Source organism: Oryzias latipes, chromosome 21, assembly GCF_002234675.1.
Source record: "Oryzias latipes chromosome 21, ASM223467v1".
NCBI lineage: Eukaryota > Metazoa > Chordata > Actinopteri > Beloniformes > Adrianichthyidae > Oryzias > Oryzias latipes.
In genome coordinates, this window is record NC_019879.2 from 4,355,389 (window position 1) to 4,373,975 (window position 18,587).

The window sequence follows — 18,587 nt, forward strand, 5'->3', positions numbered from 1 at the left end:
TTTGGCACAGCTGCTTGTTAAAGCCAATCACATGGCAGCAAATCAATGCATTTAGGAATGTAGACATGAACAAGACGATCTGCAGCAGTTCAAATCTTCTTGTTGAAAACTGGTTCTAGCTGATTGAAAGACAACACAAACTCAAAAACCACTGGTTACAACTGAGGTCTGCAGAAGAGCATCTCTGAACACACAACACGTCCAACCTTGAGGAAGATGAGCTACGTCAGAGGAAGACCACAGCGGTTACCACTCCTGTCAGCTAAAAACAGGAAACTGAGGCTGAAACTCACACCGAATCACCAAAACTGGACAATAGATGAGTCTCAATTTCTGCTGCAACATTTGGATGGTAGGGTCAGAATTGGCATTATCCGAATGAAAGCATGGATCCATCCTGCCTTGTATGAATGGTTCAAGTTGGTGGTGATGGTGTCATGGTGTGGGGGATATTTTCTTGGCACACCTTGAGCCCCTTAGTTTCGAATGAGCATGGTTCCAACACCACAGCCTACCTGAGTGTTGGTGCTGACCATGTCCATCCCTTTATAACCGCAGTGTACCCATCTTCTGATGGCTACTTCCAGCAGGATAAGGCGCCATGTCCTAAAGCTAGAATCCTCTCAGACTGGTTTCTTGAACAGGACAATGAGCTCTCTGGACTCAGACGGCCTCCACAGTCACCAGATCTAAATCCAATAGAGAATCTTTGGGATGTGGTGGAACAGGAGATCGGCATCATGGATGTGCAGCCGACAAATCTGCAGCAACTGTGTGATGCTGTCATGTCAACGTGGACCAAACTCTCTGAGGAATGTTTCCAGTGCCTTGTTGAATCTATGCCACAAAAGATTGAGGCAGTTCTGAAGGCTAAAGAGGTCCAACCGGGTACTAGCAAGGTGGACCTAAAAAAAGTGGCCAATGTGTGCATGACTTTACAAATGGATGTGTTGTATTTATTATTATTTACCACATTTTGTGGACAATAACTTCTTGTGAAGCATACTCACAAAACAGCTTTTTAAAACTAAAAAACTAAAAGAAAAAACGCAAAAGCAACATAAGAAGATTATAATACTTTAGCACTTTTGTCAGATTCACCCATTTGGATAAACTCCAGTAATTCCATGTGGTGGAACATTTCTTTTGAACATAGCTTATCTCTGGTTTCCATGCTAGCATGTTGTTCCTAATGTAACGATACCCAACAGAAAGCTACACCCGTCACCCGTGTTGTTGGATTTTGACCTGCCTTCCTTTCTGCTGCTAATGAGGACCTGCATCCAGAACTTAGTGCTCAATTTCTAATCATTTTCCAATCATTTCTTTTTTGCTTTTGCTTTTCTGCCCACCCAGGGAAGCGTCCTCTCTTCTGCTCCTGCTGGAGACGGATGTTTTCCAGCTTGAGAGGACTCGGGATGAAGCCGATGTCACAGCCCTCTTTCACCAGTCGCCCAATCCACCAGTCATTGTTGTGCTTCTGCAAAACAAGAGGGAAAAAAAGTCAGAATAAAAAATTATTAAAAACGAACCATTCCCACTGTAATTGTTATTTCATTCCTTTCAATATCTTGAGTGGTAATCCATTTAAAAACAGAAACTTGTGACAGTTTTGGGATAGATTATATCTCAGCAAAGATCAATGACTTAGACAGATTTGTGAACAGATTTGAGAGAAACTGTTGGTTTTGTTCGTAGAAAAAGGTTTCAGATCATTGACTTTATCTCATCACAAATTGGAGCAAAAACAAAAGTTTTGTTCAGTGTAAATAAAGGTAGATAAAGAGAATTTTACATAATCACAGTGTCAAGTTTTGTTTGTAAAAAACATTTAAAAACAAAAACCTTAGGGTAAAACCTTAATGTTAATTAATGTCATCATAAAGTTCTCCACAGACAAAAAAGGCCAAACCTTTTTTATACTTCTCTCCTTAAATCATGAAACTGTAACTAGCCACTGTGACCTCACATTGCTATCACATATTCTGATGCAAGGCTTTATTCAGACACACGTCCTTTCTGCGGTTGAGAAAACCCACATGTGCAAATGGTGCAGAGAAAATTGCAAGTGCATCGCACCTCTTTGATGTGAAGAAAGTCCTTGGCATCAAAAGAGACAGCAGTCCCAGCCACAGGAACGTCTTCATCCAACGCACCACAGTAGCTGACGTTGGTCCTCACCGCGAATGCAACAGCTTTGCTCTGTTAGACAGAGGAGAGCAGAACTACAGCATGATGAGAGAGGAAAAATGAGTGCAAAAAAAAAAAAAAGAGATGTGCAATATGATTACTACGATTTCATGTTCACAGAGACAAGATGAAGTGATTTGCCAAAATGATCATAATAAACGTTTAGCAGCGCTGGCTGCTGCAGTGTGCTCATCCAGATGTTGCATCATACATGTCTGCCCTGCAGTGAGGTGTTGGCGCCGCTATTTCAGGCCTCCTCACAACAAGAGCACCAAGACGGTGGCGGTTTTGATCGTTTTGATCACATCTAATGCACACAGGAGCAAAACACAGCAGGTCTTTCTCAAAGGTCAAAAGAGATGAGATGTTATTTTTCTAAAAGATCCCATTATTTACTTTATTACAGTCTGAAAGGCCTTTTTCTCATGATGGAGGACATATTTGAAGAAAATTAAGCTTATAATTGCCTTTCTGAGTATTTCTCTATTCAAATCGTTGTGAATCGGGAGCAGATGAAAAAACTCATAAGTGTGACTTAGAACCTGCTACGGCCAGCCACGAGCTCCCTGCTCTGCTCAATTCTGCCGCACTCACGTGCAGACGACTAAATCCATGTACGTCCTTGTTTTCCTCGACTGAGCGGACATTTGGCTCAAAACTGTGCGGCTGGATTGCTCTGATACTGCTCACCATTTTTGTTTCGCCAGTAATCTTAGGTTGGGGTTGTGAGTGGCTGTAAGCTAGCAGGAGAATGTGTAAACAGAAGGATACCGGGGAAGGGGGCGGGCTTACTCCACAGCAACAGTCCCGCCCATAACTCAGAGGTGAATTCCTAAGGAACTTCCACCACTCTGCAGAAACTATGTCCTAGAAAACAACTGTTTTTTGATTATATTATATATAATATAATAATATTATATCTTTTTAGCAGCCAATGGGAAAATGCTTTACATATAAAACACTTCATTTAGCTTTTTTTTTTAAATCTATATATACTTCTTATCAGATCACAGGCTGTGTGAGAACACAAATGAAGAAAGATTCAATGAAAAGTTTGGAAATATTTGCCACTCTTTGGCTCTCATACACCAGAGCAGACGGAGCCTGGAAAGGAGATCGTTGGACCAGTTAGCAACAGACGGTGCGAGACTGGACATGAAGCAGGATCTTCACCGTGGCTGTGGCTCACTGGAGCCAGGAAAATGATCCTACGTCTGGTTTCGTCCAAGTAAACAGTTTCCAGTGCAACAAACCTTTGCTCTTTCGAGCTGAACAGTGGCCTGCTGCTCCTTCTCCTGACGGCCGCCCTCCTTCTCTTCCTCCAGGGACACATCTGAGTCAGACGGTCGGCTTGTGTAAGAGTCAGCTGAACCCTGAAGAACAAGACAAACGATGAGGAGAGGACCTGTCATTAATCCAGATGAAGTCATCAATGTCAGTACACCCAACCGGAAAACATTCCTTAAGACAAAGAGGGGAAAGTGACATTGATGCGAGTTCCATATGCATTATATAAAATCAAACACATTGTAAATAAATACAAACCCAACACAGAACTCTAAAAATCAAGACGACACAAGAGATGACTGAGAATGTCAGTGTTTGTGTGTCTGCTTTTGCAAGCAAGGTTTGTGTGTTTTGGGAATGTTTGTGTGTCTCCTGATTTGATGAATAATTTTCTGACGACGATCAAAGCTTGATAGATTAAAGACAAAGAACCAGCAAGGAAGCTTTCATTTCTGGCACACATAAAATATATGTATCAGATAGAAAGAAAAGGAAAATGCACATTTCTGAATTTACTGACTCATTTCTAAGGTAAGCTAAGTCAAAAAGAAATGTAAATAAAGCAGGGAAGTATAGTAAAACTAAAACTAAAAAACATAAATCTTAAAGCACTGCTGCACTAATCATAGAACGACTTCAGAATGACTATCCTCAGTTTCCTATGTAAAATTCTATATCATCTATGTAAATGTTATCTCCTTTCCCTGATACTTGGGTTCTGTGTTATTTTTCATGAACAAATCTTTTCATGTAGATAATATGGAACATTTCCTTGTAAATGAAGAATATTCAAAAATGTTGATACAGAAAAACAATCTGCAAATACGATGAACATAGTATATCTTCCAATTGTAATACACAAACAGAAATATACACTGTGACATACTGTATATTTTTGCAGACCTATGATACCCAACAATGCCATGTAGCAGTCCTGGATTGCAAGGACCATATTGTTTTTGCAGTTCTTTGTAAGTATTGTACATCTTTGCTAAAGTTTTTTGCTAAAAGCTTTTTTTGCAACCAAAAAAAAAAAAAAAAATGACATCACAGCGGAAAAGACTGTCAAAAAAATGAATGGGGCCCGCTTGCAGCCTTAATTATCATTCCAGCTCTTTCTTTTTCCCCCAACCCATGTAAATTTATGTTTGTCAATATTAGTTGACAGTATTTCCATTGGGCGTTGCTGTGCTCTTATGTAAAAAAAAAGATAATAGTATTAAGGGATCACTTTGCTCCAAACATAAGTACATCCACTAAAATTGAAAACAATTTAAAAGCTGTTCATCCCACATGTAATAAATATATATTGGAATGGAATCACGAATACTAACTACTCCTTCCCCCTAAATAGATAAAGCATATATAAAGTCGACATTAGCTTTGGATACACGAGTCGTTTACTTTCCTTGGTTCCACATACAGCAAGTGCTGTGGTTGTGTTTTCTGACAGTGTAGGTGACATTACCTTTAGTGACGCCACCTTTAAGTGACCCGCTTTTTCTGTGTTGGTGTGTTAATTCCTCTGGCACTTAAAGAATGATCTCACGCCTTCCACCCTTAAGACTGCCTCAGGCTGACATCCGCTTCATGCCATCCTTATCAGTGAAGTCATCGCCTTCCTAACACTCCCAGTGCCTTGCGTCTTCTCCTTTTTTATTCTAAAGTAGGCAGTAAAAACGCCCACCTACATATTTAAGGCATAGTGACTGTGACAAAGATGACACGACCACGATTCAAAAAGCTAAGACCGTCTTTATAGGGAACAGATGTAGCATATGAATCCCATTCAGGTAGAATTTGTTGTATAATGTGCGTACGATGAACATGGGGAGGAAATTTCTACAAAGATGAGTGTTATCCCAGTAACACTGTTAATTCGTGTGAAAAATGGTTTATAATAGTATGAAATAAAGAAGGGGCAATGAAGAGGTCAAGAAGCTAAAGTCATAAAGCAGAATGACCTCAAACTGTTTTCCTAATGACGCTCTTCTAAAGATCTTTACAAACATTTTATTAAAAAAGTTTCTTAAAATTCAAAGCCCCCTATGTATTTAATACAAAACTTGAACCATAAGCCAAAAAAATCAAAGTATAATTTCAAAGAATATAAACTTTAAATAAGCATTCAGGTTTGAAAAATAGTTATCTGATGACAATTTGTAAAGTTATTCCCCATTTTCCTTTTAGCCCTGCTAAATGACTGACTTCCAGGTTGAGTAAAGTCCAGATAAACCTCACCCGCTGCTAATCTACAAACAATTCTATAGTTATCACGAGCATTTGACCTTTTCTTGCCATCAAAATAACCTAAAGTCCAGTTAAACCTGCCAACCAACCTGCAAGTTGTTACTTAGCAGTTCTAAACCCACTAAAGCGCTTCCTGCTCGGCTCCACCAATCATGACAGAAATAAACGTGAGAATTGTTTCTCTTTTCATTTGACTTTAGCCACGAGTCTTTAAATGTGTTACAAAGGTCAATGTATTGGTTTAATGGTGTTTTCTTCTGACTCAGGGGAGGAAACACGTTTGTCAGGTGACCACACCCTGGCTGGCAGACATGAATTGTACAACTGTGACCCACAGTTGTAAGCTGTAACACACTCCTGCTCTAACGAAGTTGTCTTTAGTGAGTTATAGTTTCTGCAGAGCAGCAGACGTTCATCAGAAATTTGTTGGGACTGTCGGCGGGCGCAGAGTAGGTCCGCTCCTGCTTCCCGGCATCCTTCGGTTTACACGCTCTCCCGCTAGCTTACAGTCCCTCACGACACCAACATAACATTGCTGGTGCAACAAAATTGGCGAGCTATATTGGTGCTATCCAGCCCTACAGTTTGAGCCAGATACCAACTCAAACAAGGAAAAGAAAAACGTTAATGGATCTATTTGTCTGCAAGTGGATGGCTTAGGATGGAGCTAAGTCACAGCTACAAGCTGTTTCAAACTGAATTTTTTTTGTCTGCTCCTGATCAGAACAATTTGCATCAATGAATACTCAGAAGCACTTTTTTTAAACTTGATTTTCTCCATAAATGTCCTCTATGATCAGAAAAGTTCCACAAAAATATGTTAAAAACACCATAAACACAATTTTCATCAGAGTGGGTCTTTAAGTGGAATACCAAGAGTTGCTTGACTGAATATACACTGGATGTATTCATATAAACTAGGCCTGCACAATATACCGCAAATTTATCGTTATCGCAATATCCAGCTCTGCAATATGCATATCGCAAAAGACGGTGAATATCGCAATAAATCGCAAACCCAAAATGTGTTAAAACAATCTTCTAGCAGCTTGAAGCATTTAACGAATCAAATAAATCCCTTTATGCTTTGACCAATCAGATGGACGCCTTCCCATTGTTGACCAATCAGATGGAGGCCTATTATGTTAACCCTGGTCCTGAAGAGCCTCAACCCTGCCTGTTTTCCAGCTCTCCTTAACCAGCTTGCTGTTGATTGGCTGACTTGAGTGATTTCACATCCTGATTGACTGAACACACCTGATTTTGGTTATCATTATCGAGCAGTCTAGGGAGAATTGGAAAACAGACAGGGTTGAGGCTCTTGAGGACCAGGGTTAGGCACCCTGACGTTTGTCCCCCATGTCGATGAGGGTCATTTGGAGTATAATTTTTAAACTGTTGCAATGAAATGGGAATGATGTTTTTGTTTATTTTTCTATTTGTTTATTTACCGCAAATTTATCGTTATCGCAATATTGATCACTAATATCGCATATCGCAAGTTTTCCTCATATCGTGCAGCCCTAATATAAACAGTAATGAGTTAATTGTATGCTTTTAAATTTTAAGGTGAACAACATGATTTTTTTCCCATTGTGGTCTTGGATCTTATTGAAGTACTGTGAACTTTGTAAACAAAATCCTGGTCAATTAGAGTGAAAAAAAAAGGAATAAAGTGTTTCCTTCATTCATATCTTTACAAAAGACATAAAAAGGGTCTCAAAACATGAATTGGATTGGATTTTTATGTTCCAGGTTTTGTGACTGTTGTCCTATCATAAGACTTTATTAAAATTTGTAGTTTGACCGTGTCAAAGATTGTGTCAGAGACTAAAACGTCCGCAAAAATACAATTTCTCCTCCGGCAGCCTTTATAAAGTCCTAGTTTTGTTGAGTTGTGGCCTTAAGGCCACAGCACACAAAAATCTTTCCCCGGATTCCTTTACTAAACAGGAAGAATAGAGAAATGATTGAGGATGAGAGGAGCTTTGGCACCAGCATTTACAACAACATCCTTTATCAGTCAATTCCTACGCATTGTTCCTATTACTAACTCAGTTCTACATAAATCTTAGGATAGAAATTCAATGCCCTCCAGCTCAGATCAACCCTTTAAAAAAGGGGAAACAGTGCAATCAAAACATTGATCATGACCTTAAAATTAATGAGTTTAAGAAGCTATTCTGTGAAATTGTAAATATCCTCATTCGAAAAGAACAAAAAAAAAAAGGTATCTTTTAATCCTTAAATTTGCGTTAGGGCGCCCCTACTATCCTGTCCACGTGCTGCTATGATGACCGTATGTTGCGCTGTCTGTGTAGGACACGCTGGCGTATGGTGTCAAAATAGAGCCTAAAGTATTGCGCATCAAAACAGTAAAACCGCGCATCAAAACCCCAAATCTGCGAATCAAAATGCATAAATTGAGAACCAAAACCCACAATTTGCAACCAAAAGCCTTTCCCCAAAGCACAATCCTATTTCTCAGCTGCCGATTTGTTTTCTCGCCATTCTGAAATCCTGTTTTTGAGTTGCAGTTTTATTTTGAAACTGTCTTTTTGAGTTGCGCTTTTATTTTTTGAGTTGTGCTTTTATTTTTTGCGGTTTTGATTCTAAAACCTGTCAACACGTAAAAACAGTGACATGTCAGTCAAGGGGAGGGAAGGCGGGACATCCCTGATATCCAGAAGCTCATTGGCTACCGAATAAGACCGAGTCTTACGTCAACAGACCAGTTTAGAATGTGCCGGTAAGTTTCTCATGTTTTTCATATCTTTTACTATATTAAAAGATCAAAATTGTACTTTATTTAACCAGAGGACGCCAGCACATTCAGATGAGGAGCTCCACCAGTAGCTGCTAGTGAAAAAAGATGTTAGAAAGTTAGATGTTGCATGACAAACTATCACCATTGTTCTCCTGTGTTAGCATGCTAGCTAGCTCAATGCTAGCGGGGTATCCAGCTCTTTTCATGACTTTTGTGGATTAAACAAAGTACATTTTTTACCACAGTGTCAGGATCAGTCATGTCAACCTGGGAATAATTGCCCGTGGATTGTCACTATGGTTATTCAAATAGTTTTTTAAGAAGTACATTCATGTGTATATATAAGGTTTTTCAATATTTCCTTAGGGATTACACAGATGGATTGAACAACAAAGCAACATATTGCTGCAAGAAAGTGACACCTTTCCTAGTTTGGGATCAAGTTAATCCCTATTTAAAATAAATAAATAAAAGAAACACAATTTTTATTTGAAGTACCAGAGCAAATTTCCCACAGGTGGGATCAATAAAGTTTTTCTGATTCTGAACTGTATTCCAAAATAATTTTCTCAACCTTAAAGATTGCAGGTTAACACAGGAAGTTACCTTTCACAATATGCAGCTACTGAGTAGCAATTAAGGTGTGTGTGTGTGTGTGTGTGTGTGTATATATATATATATAAATATAAACACACACACACACACACACACACACACACACACACACACACACACTCATTTTAACTGTCTTAAATACATTTTTCTTTGTGTGCAGGATGCTGTGGACATTGGACGACAGACTAACTTAAACCAGGCAGAGCAGGAAACTGTTGGAGTTGTTGTTCCCTCTGTGGCTTGTCCTCTCTCCTCTCAGACCTGTTCAACCCTTGTGGGACATCAGAAAACCATGGCCAAGACATTAACATTTATGTACTGATCTATGCATGTCATCACAGCAGGATGTAACAAAAACTAACAATGTGAACAGATCTCATCTGCCTTACAAAATACTGCCCCCCTTAAGAAAATAAATGGCTAATAATCACCACTGGTATTTTGTAAAGCTTCATTTTTTAATGTTTGACCATTAAATGTGTTTTGTACAAAAGACTGATGGTTTTGCAAAGATCTTTGAAACACAGAGTCAAGTGCATTAGGTTCTGTGAAATTCTGAACCACAATTCAGAGAAATTAAAATAACTGTTTTTAAAACTCCTTAAAAGACTTGAGGTGGAAAAGTCACTGTTTTCGTACAGGCACTAAGAAATGGGAAGCAGACAGTGTGGTCGAAATGGACAACTATCTTAAAGGCTTCTCTTTCAGTTGACAGGAGATGTCTGTGAGCCTGCTGGACAGCCTTTGCATCACACTGGGACGTCTTTGGGGCCTGCATCTGGAAAGAAACAAAAACAGCAAAGTTAATTAACCAAAAAAAGAAGAGAAAAATTAAGATTAAAATTGTTTTCATTACCTTAAAGAAGTTGTAGACATCCACGTCATAGCTGCCTCAGTATTCCTGCCTTTTTTGTTATGGTATGCATAACAACGGCCCTTATAGAAAACAACAGACATACAGCATTAGTCAATTTTAAAACCACCACCCAATTAAATATACTAATAATTCTATTGATGTCTAATACTGGAATAATTTTAAGTGGAATAAAACACGTTTTTGCTGGTCTGCTACAATTTACTCTGCTCTGGTTCACTCGAATACCGGACTTCTGCCAGTCTGCATAGTGCAGACGCATACATTTTGAATAATATGGCACAGCAATATTGTTTCTCTGTTCAATAATTCCCTCTGTCTGTAAACCCTGAAAAATATTGAGAAACCTTATAGGTTATAACATATTTGATTAACCCTAGTGACAATTCACGGACAATTATTCCCAGGTTTACATGACCGATCCTGACACTGTGGTAAAAAATGTACTTTGTTTAATCCACAAAAGTCATGAAAAGAGCTGGAAACCCCGCTAGCATTGAGCTAGCTAGCATGCTAACACAGGAGAACAATGGTGATAGTTTGTCATGCAACATCTAACTTTCTAACATCTTTTTTCACTAGCAGCTACTGGTGGAGCTCCTCATCTGAATGTGCTGGCGTCCTCTGGTTAAATAAAGTACAATTTTGATCTTTTAATATAGTAAAAGATATGAAAAACATGAGAAACTTACCGGCACATTCTAAACTGGTCTGTTGACGTAAGACTCGGTCTTATTCGGTAGCCAATGAGCTTCTGGATATCAGGGATGTCCCGCCTTCCCTCCCCTTGACTGACATGTCACTGTTTTTACGTGTCGACAGGTTTTAGAATCAAAATCGCAAAAAATAAAAGCGCAACTCAAAAAATAAAAGCGCAACTCAAAAAGACAGTTTCAAAATAAAACTGCAACTCAAAAACAGGATTTCAGAATGGCGAGAAAACAAATCGGCAGCTGAGAAATAGGATTGTGCTTTGGGGAAAGGCTTTTGGTTGCAAATTGTGGGTTTTGGTTCTCAATTTATGCATTTTAATTCGCAGATTTGGGGTTTTGATGCGCGGTTTTACTGTTTTGATGCGCAATACTTTAGGCTCTATTTTGACACCATACTGGCGGGGGTGGGGGGTTGCACACGGAGGGAAAACAACTTGGAGCTGCAGAGGTGTGATGAGGTAGAGTGGCGGGGCTTAGACTCACCGCTTATGATACCAGACCCGCAACAACTAACAGCTGCTTCCTAATAAAAAATAGTTGTCATCCATAACATTTATATACTTTGTTGGGTTTACTGGATTTAAAGAAAAATACATAGAAGGGAGTCTGCATCAAAGTGAATTTGTTTCCATCATCTCATTCATCTTAACTGTTTGACAGACAGAAGAGTCTATTCAAGGTTGTGGAAGGTGAACAAAAGATCAAAGGAAACATCGCTCTCATAAATAATGAAAATAAATAATCAAATAAATATCCTGACAGCATTTTAAATCAATACAAGTATTGCCAAATGAACTATCGCAATGTAATGGCACTTTCTCCTCACAGTAAGTAGATCCTGGTTCAAATCCCGGCTGGGACCTTTGTGGAGTTTGCATGTTCTCCCCACGCATGCGTGGGTTTTACCCGGGCACTCCGGCTTCCTCCCGCAGTCCAAGACCATGCTTTGTAGGTCAGTTGGTCACTCTAAGTTAGCCCTAACTGTGTATGTGTGCATTGTTGTGTGGCCCTGTAATGGACTAGTGGCCCGTCCAGAGCGTTAACCTGTCTTCGCCCAACAGTAACCGGGATAGGCTCCAGCAACTCCATCACCCCAAAAGGAATTTAAGCGGGTTTGGAAAATACAACCATTACATCAATGAAAATTAAGGAACAACCTAAAATAAAAACTGCTAAATCATGTTGTGTAAACAGTGCAAAAAGTTGTCGGTATGAAAGCAAAATGTTCTGCTGGACAAATTTTGAATTAGTTTAGTATTTGTGCAGTAAAATCCAGAACACAACCCTGTGATCCTAAAAGGGATCAAATATAAAAGCATGAAGCTATCTAGTCTTTGAAACAGGTGTGCGTCCTGGAACGACAACGGTTGATATTTCTTTGAATGAAAAATGTTTCCTAGATTGTAGCGTGTAGTTGGGGTATACAGAACAGCTTTTTTCAAATTGTAGTGGGAAGACCCACAACCCAGTGTTGCTAAAGTTAATCCATTTTTTGCTGCAGCGGAATTTGAAGTGATGAATTGTAACATCAAGCACAACAAATCAAGTCATAACCACAAGACAACTAGTGAAGAAACACCATTCTGGTCTATGCAGACACCAAATCTACAACACAATGCTATGAATCAGGTAGATTTATTTGTTGCTTTTTTTCTAATGTCGGGGGCAAAATAAGCAGCTGTATCATTTTACACAGGATGACCTTCCTGACCTAACTAAACTGTATCTTTATGGGCTAGAAAATGGGGCATGTTGGTTGTGTTAGATGTAGAGACCACAACATCAAATTTGTAGTGATTGACCATTCTTGTTTGATGAGATTGGTAAATTGCATTCATAGAAACTGTGTCAGAAACTAAAACTTTAGCAAAAGTACAATTTCTCCTCCAGCTGCCTTTATAGAGTCCTAGTTTTGTTGAGTGTTTTTAAAGCCTGCAGTCACAGTGAGTTTGAGCTGCACTTGCTTTGAATGACTGAAACCATATACCAGCTGTTTTTTTAAAACTTAACTGCAATCTGTTGCTTCCATGAAAGCTGCAACCCCTATTTTTGAAATCGCCCACTAATAGAAAACATCAAAGTGACTTTAAGGGACTTTAACTTAATGTGGAGTTTATGTCTCTGAGCCAGGCCAAGGAATCAAACCATTTACTAACCCATTAGCAAACGGCCGAACCTCATCGTCAATACCTTTACAGCAAACCACAATAGATATAAACCCGTTTATATTCCTGCATTGTTACAATTATGAAAATGGTCTCTTTGCATGACTATTTGTTTACTTCTTTTTTTTTCAGGTAAATCAAAGGTGTTTTCTTATAGGCTTAAAGCTTCTTTGTGATTGTGGACCTCTCATTGGGAACTTTATTTATGGATCTGGCGAATTATCACTGCAGCAGAATGTCGATAATTTAATAAAAATACATGCAGACGCGTGTAACTGGAGATTTGCAGTGCAGTTAGTCAATGTGTCGAGCTGGTCAGTGAGGATGGATGCTTTTGTTCAGGGCTTCCAGGCCTCTTCACTAATGATCCATTCGGAGCCAGGGGAGTCTTCCCTAGCAGCAAAACAACTGTTATTTACCGTCTCATCAAAAGGGAAATCTATAACTGGAGGAGTGGGAAAACAAAGCGGAAAACAAAGAAGAAAATCCAAAGATAATTAAATTTACTCAAATGTCTAAATGTATCCAGAAAGAATGGCTTTTTGTTGAAAAATGTTCTTTGTTTGCAACAAATTTTCCAATTTTATGTATTGAAAAACATCGTGTGATCAGACCATAATTCTTTTAGATGAAGTAATCTTAACCTTTGTGCCAAACTAAAGGGGAATTACATTTAGTAGCTATAAATTGAAAGAAGCATAGCTAAATGCAAACTACAGAGCAAATGTAGTATCCTGGTTCTGGTTGCAAGCACTTCACATTCCCCACACTATTGATTTATAAATCTTATAGACAACGATAGTCAGAGCACAAAGTACTTTTAAGACTTTCCAAAATGACAATCACAAGAGGTGGGTGTGACTCTTCATCCCTTTTCTGCATTGGCATAAAACCTGTGTACTCGTGTGCAATGCAGTTTTATGGGGGGTCGCCATCTAAAAGGGTCAAGTGGTGGGTCTTGAGTCTATCTCCCCACACTCTGGTCTAATCTGTGCAGATGCCAACGCATGGTCTGGTCTCCCATCTGCATCTGCTTTTTGACCTCAGTGCTGGTCAGAGACAAGCTTTGAGACTTAGATAAGGCAACCCAGGAGTACGAGGAGATTCGTCTCCAGGTTTCAGGTGGTGCATTTGCAGCACATGTGCAATAGGACATTCACTATCACAGAGGGTATTTATTTAACCTAATTATTGTTATAGAGATGAGTCACACATCTGTATACAGGCAGCGCTATAGCAAGAAATTTAGCAAAGCGCAGCACGGGAAAATGTCTAATTATAACAACATTTGAGCTCAACCAGGTCTTTTTTTTTAATATAAAGAAATTTATCAAGCTGGTAAAATGTCTAAAAATCCTGCACAATTAAGGTGGCATACAGGAAGAGACTTTTCAAAATAAAACTCAGGTTAAATGAGTAATTCTTCAATGTATCACAAAAACTCAGAGAGAACATTCTCAAATTGTCTGCATATACACTGACCAAAAATATAAACGCAACACTTTTGTTATTGCTCCCATTTTTTATGGTATGAACTCAAAGATGTGAAACATTTTCCACATACACAAAATAACCAGTTCTCTGAAATATTGTTCACAAATCTGTCTAAATCTGTGATAGTGAGCACTTCTCCTTTGCCAAGACAATCCATCCCACCTCACAGGTGTGCCATATCAAGATGCTGATTAGACAGCATGATTATTGCACAGGTGTGCCTTAGACTGGCCACAAGAAAAGACCACTCTGAAATCTTCAGTTTTGTTTTATTGAGGGGGTCAGGGGACCCAGACAACCAGTCAGTATCTGATGTGACCACCATTTGCCTCATGAAGTGCGACACATCTCCTTCGCATAGAGTTGATCAGGTTGTCTGTTGTGGCCTGTGGAATGTTGGTCCACTCTTCTTCAATGGCTGTGTGGAGTTGCTGGATGTTGGCAGGAACTGGAACACGCTGTCGTATACGCCGATCCAGAGCATCCCAAACATGCTCAGTGGGTGACATGTCCTGTATGCTGGCCATGCAAGAACTGGGATGTTTTCAGCTTCCAAGAATTGTGTACAGATCCTTGCAACATGGGGCCGTGCATTATCATGCTGCAACATGAGGTGATGTTGTTGGATGTACGGCACAACAATGGGCCCCAGGATCTCGTCACGGTATGTCTGCATTCAAAATGCCATCAATGAAATGCACCTGTGTTCTTCGCCCATAACATATGCCTGCCCATACCATAACCCCACCACCACCATGGACTACTCGATCCACAACATTGACATCAGAAAACCGCTCACCCACGACGCCACACACGCTGTCTGCCATCTGCCCTGAACAGTGTAAACCAGGATTCATGCGTGAAGAGAACACCTCTCCAACGTGCCAGACGCCATCGCATGTGACCATTTGCCCACTCAAGCCGGTTACGACGACGAACTGGAGTGAGGTCGAGACCTCGATGAGGACGACGAGCATGCAGATGAGCTTCCCTGAGACGGTTTCTGACAGTTTGTGCAGAAATTCTGTGGTTATGCAAACCAATTGTTTCAGCAGCTGTCAGAGTGGCTGGTCTCAGACGATCTTGGAGGTGGACATGCTGGATGTGGAGGTCTTGGGCTGGTGTGGTTACACGTCGTCTGCGGTTGTGAGGCCGGTTGGATGTGCTGCCAAATTGATTGATTGATATGGCACACCTGCGAGGTAGGATGGATTGTCTTGGCAAAGGAGAAGTGCTCACTATCACAGATTTAGACAGATTTGTGAGCAATATTTCAGAGAACTGGTTATTTTATGTATGTGGAAAATGTTTTTACATCTTTGAGTTCATACCATAGAAAATGGGAGCAATAACAAAAGTGTTGTGTTTATATTTTTGGTCAGTGTATAATGAATGTAAATGCTAACAGTTATTTTAGGGATGAAATGCAACACATCCCTTTATGTATGCGTCTGTTTGAAAAGAAGGATAAAATCCTAACTGCACAAGAGAAAAAAAAGAAGACAAGAAAGAAATGTTCATGCCAAGTGCTGATAATAAGAGCTGCCAGTCAGGTTCCAAACATGGAACAGTGAACACAGAATTGATTGGATGCAGGAAGTCATTTCAAACCTCTAGTTCAACGATTGTGTTATTGTCTCAAGTTTGCTAAAGAAGTAAACTCTAATGCAGATTACCAGGAAGTGGTTTCAATAATTCACGACTGAAATATATATCATTTTCAAGGGTTCTTTATCTGACGTCTGATAAGATAACAAGGGTTAGTAGCCCCCCCTCACCAGCCTGGATGGCCACCAAACTCCTCCAACAGAATGTGAAAGACAAAAAAAATTAAACTTTTCTTTTAAAAACCTTTTTACTGCAAGGAAATATAGGGAAAAATAAATGTTGAACAAAACTAAAACAAATGCAGCATACTGAACATAAATGCCTGAACCTTTGAGCGCATCATTGTTGAACATTTTTGTAATGTGGAACCTGAATTTGAACAAAATGTAAACATATTAAATTGAGCCCTGACTTTAGTATTAGGAGGAATCTCAGACAGCAGTCACGATTCAATCCCCCTCTGTTATTGATGCCTGAATGATGCCATTTATCTCTATTGTCTCTATGATGGGAAAATGTCTCATCATAAATAAAGTACATTGTGGTTTTTGTGCAGACAGAGCAAACAAAATATCTATTTTTTCCAAATACAAGACATGTGCCACTACTTACTAACCACAGACAGAACAGAATGTCCTTAAAAAAATGTTTTCCGCTTTCTAGAGACAGCCAGGGTGTCAGGTGGCTTTACAGTGGGGTCTTGACAGACTTTGCTCAGTGGGATTCCCTCCTCTCCTCTACCCGGCAGCAGCCCTGCCGTTTATTGCCTTTGTAAGCATTTTCTGCCACTCCAGCACATCCTCATCTAGTGGATGCCCCTCCGTTCTGGCCGTCCAAAATGAGTTTTCCTTTTACTTCTTTTCATCCGTGTGTGATATTTCTTTTCTGTATTTATCTGCATCTGTTTTTTGTACAAAAAAATAACCCGAATCGATGATAACTCAGTGTTTCTCAACCATACAGGCATGTACCTTTGCTCAAATGTAAAAGCTGTGAGTCTTCTTTAAATCTGCTGGTCTATTTAGAAAAAGATTGGAATCTAAATAAAAAAAGAAAAGGCAAGCAGACTAGTGAGGTGCTGAATACCTCAATTTGACAAAACCTTTCGCATTCAAATGAAAAGACAAATGCTGGTCATTTTGTTTGTGCAAAAAAAGGTGCCTAAAATTTCAGATCCACTAAAAGATGGGAAGATAAAGCAACCACTGGGTTGACTGAAGTGCAAAGCTGACACACGAATGCAGATCCTCCTTTCCATCCTTATCCAGAGAAAAAGTGTACCCTCCGCACCCTTTAGTGTCAAAAAAAAGAAAAAACAATCCAGCACGCCGAAAATCATTTCCACTCACCGCCTCAGAGTCTTCAAATCCATGCAGGTACAAGTTATCGTACATGGAGGAGGGAGAATCCCAAAGGCGGTTCTTTAGTACAAAAGAAACAAAAAGATCAACCTGTTCCGGAGCGGATGGATGGAGAAATCAGATGAGAGACAAAACCTGCAAGCAGTCTCTTTCTCCATATGAAGGTAGTCAACAAAGAAGGCAGAGCACACCAGAACAAAAAACAAAGCAAAAAAATTTGCATACAAAAATAAAAAAAAAGGTCATTTGTTTTTCAATGCTGAACTGAATGTTGTTGCCCACAAGGCCAGCGTGTATTGGCTCCCATCATCAGGCAATCTGGCTATCTCGTGCGGCACAGCAGACCAAGCATTTCATCTGCCGTCCAAGCTCAAATCTCACAAACCAATCCCTTCCTCCAGTGTGGGGCCGATGACAGCGGCAGGATGCAGCCTTCCCATTGGTCGGAAGAGGCTCCAGTCAGCTTGGCTGACTGTGAATAAGGAAGAGAGTAAGAGGGAGGCAGGGGAGTCTGTGGCCTGAGAGCATCATTAACCAACAGGCTGTGCAAGTGTGGATGAGGGAGTGAGAATTATCTCTCGCCCAGGAAAAAGTAAACATTCATTTGCAAAGACGGACATTTAATTCAAGGCAACAGCTGAGGGATGAGGGTTCAATCTGGATGCTGTCAACATGCTGCTCTGGTACAAGAGGAGCTTTTTCTTTAGAGCTTCTTTATTTTTAACTGCATGAGGGAAACCGATCGTGTAGGAAATTCATCCATTCAACACCTTTGATAGTGTTAAACTACAGGATTTATCAGCTTTTGATCAAGAAAATTAAAGCTTATTATTCTTAATGTTAAAATGTTACATCTTCAGAACACTCAAACCTCGGCTATCTCCTTAAATAAATCCCAAAAAATGTTTCAACTGTTATAGATGTGCTGCTTTTATTTAAAAAATTTGCATTTATTTGAGGCATAATTTTACATTAGACTGAAATAATTAAAAAAAAACATAAAATCCTAATTACCTGTTTTTCAAAATAAATTTTAATAGTAAAAATCCTTTTTTATTGGGTTATATATTCTATTTCGAAATAAAGTTATTACAGTTATTTTGCTGTAGCAACAATGTGCAACTATTGCAGATTCAACAACAAAGTGGAGACACAGCGCCCTCTACTGTCATGTCAGGGGATGCCTCCTGTTACGAGAAGTTGAGTCTGAAAGGGGAACATCATCTTCTCCAGAACAAAGACATCAAAGAAACAGTTTATTTA

At 39.5% G+C, this 18,587-nt stretch overlaps 1 protein-coding gene and 2 long non-coding RNA genes across 6 annotated transcripts in view; 1 reads left to right on the forward strand and 2 right to left on the reverse strand.

Moving 5' to 3' along the window:
• cacnb4 (calcium voltage-gated channel auxiliary subunit beta 4) overlaps positions 1 to 18,587 on the reverse strand; it is a 36,130-nt gene that overhangs the window by 8,776 nt on the left and 8,767 nt on the right. For 2 of the 3 annotated variants that reach the window (XM_023950743.1, XM_023950742.1), the window contains exons 3-5: positions 3,444 to 3,563; positions 2,080 to 2,202; positions 1,353 to 1,480 (exon numbers count right to left, since the gene is read on the reverse strand). In XM_023950743.1, the coding sequence (XP_023806511.1) occupies positions 1,353 to 1,480; positions 2,080 to 2,202; positions 3,444 to 3,563 (371 nt within the window). Of the gene's footprint in view, positions 1 to 1,352; positions 1,481 to 2,079; positions 2,203 to 3,443; positions 3,564 to 17,312; positions 17,717 to 18,587 lie in introns of those variants that run through there. The other variant, XM_023950744.1, reaches the window with a different exon arrangement.
• LOC111946729 lies at positions 8,423 to 9,929 on the forward strand. Of its 2 annotated transcripts, none has more exons than XR_002872468.1 (2): positions 8,423 to 8,476; positions 9,270 to 9,929. It is a non-coding gene; the product is annotated as an uncharacterized LOC111946729 (long non-coding RNA). The 2 variants fall into 2 exon arrangements; XR_002872466.1 differs by lacking the exon at positions 8,423 to 8,476 and adding an exon at positions 8,710 to 9,135.
• LOC101159955 lies at positions 9,799 to 10,317 on the reverse strand. Its single transcript, XR_002872469.1, has 2 exons — positions 9,966 to 10,317; positions 9,799 to 9,887 (listed from the first exon to the last, which is right to left on the reverse strand). It is a non-coding gene; the product is annotated as an uncharacterized LOC101159955 (long non-coding RNA).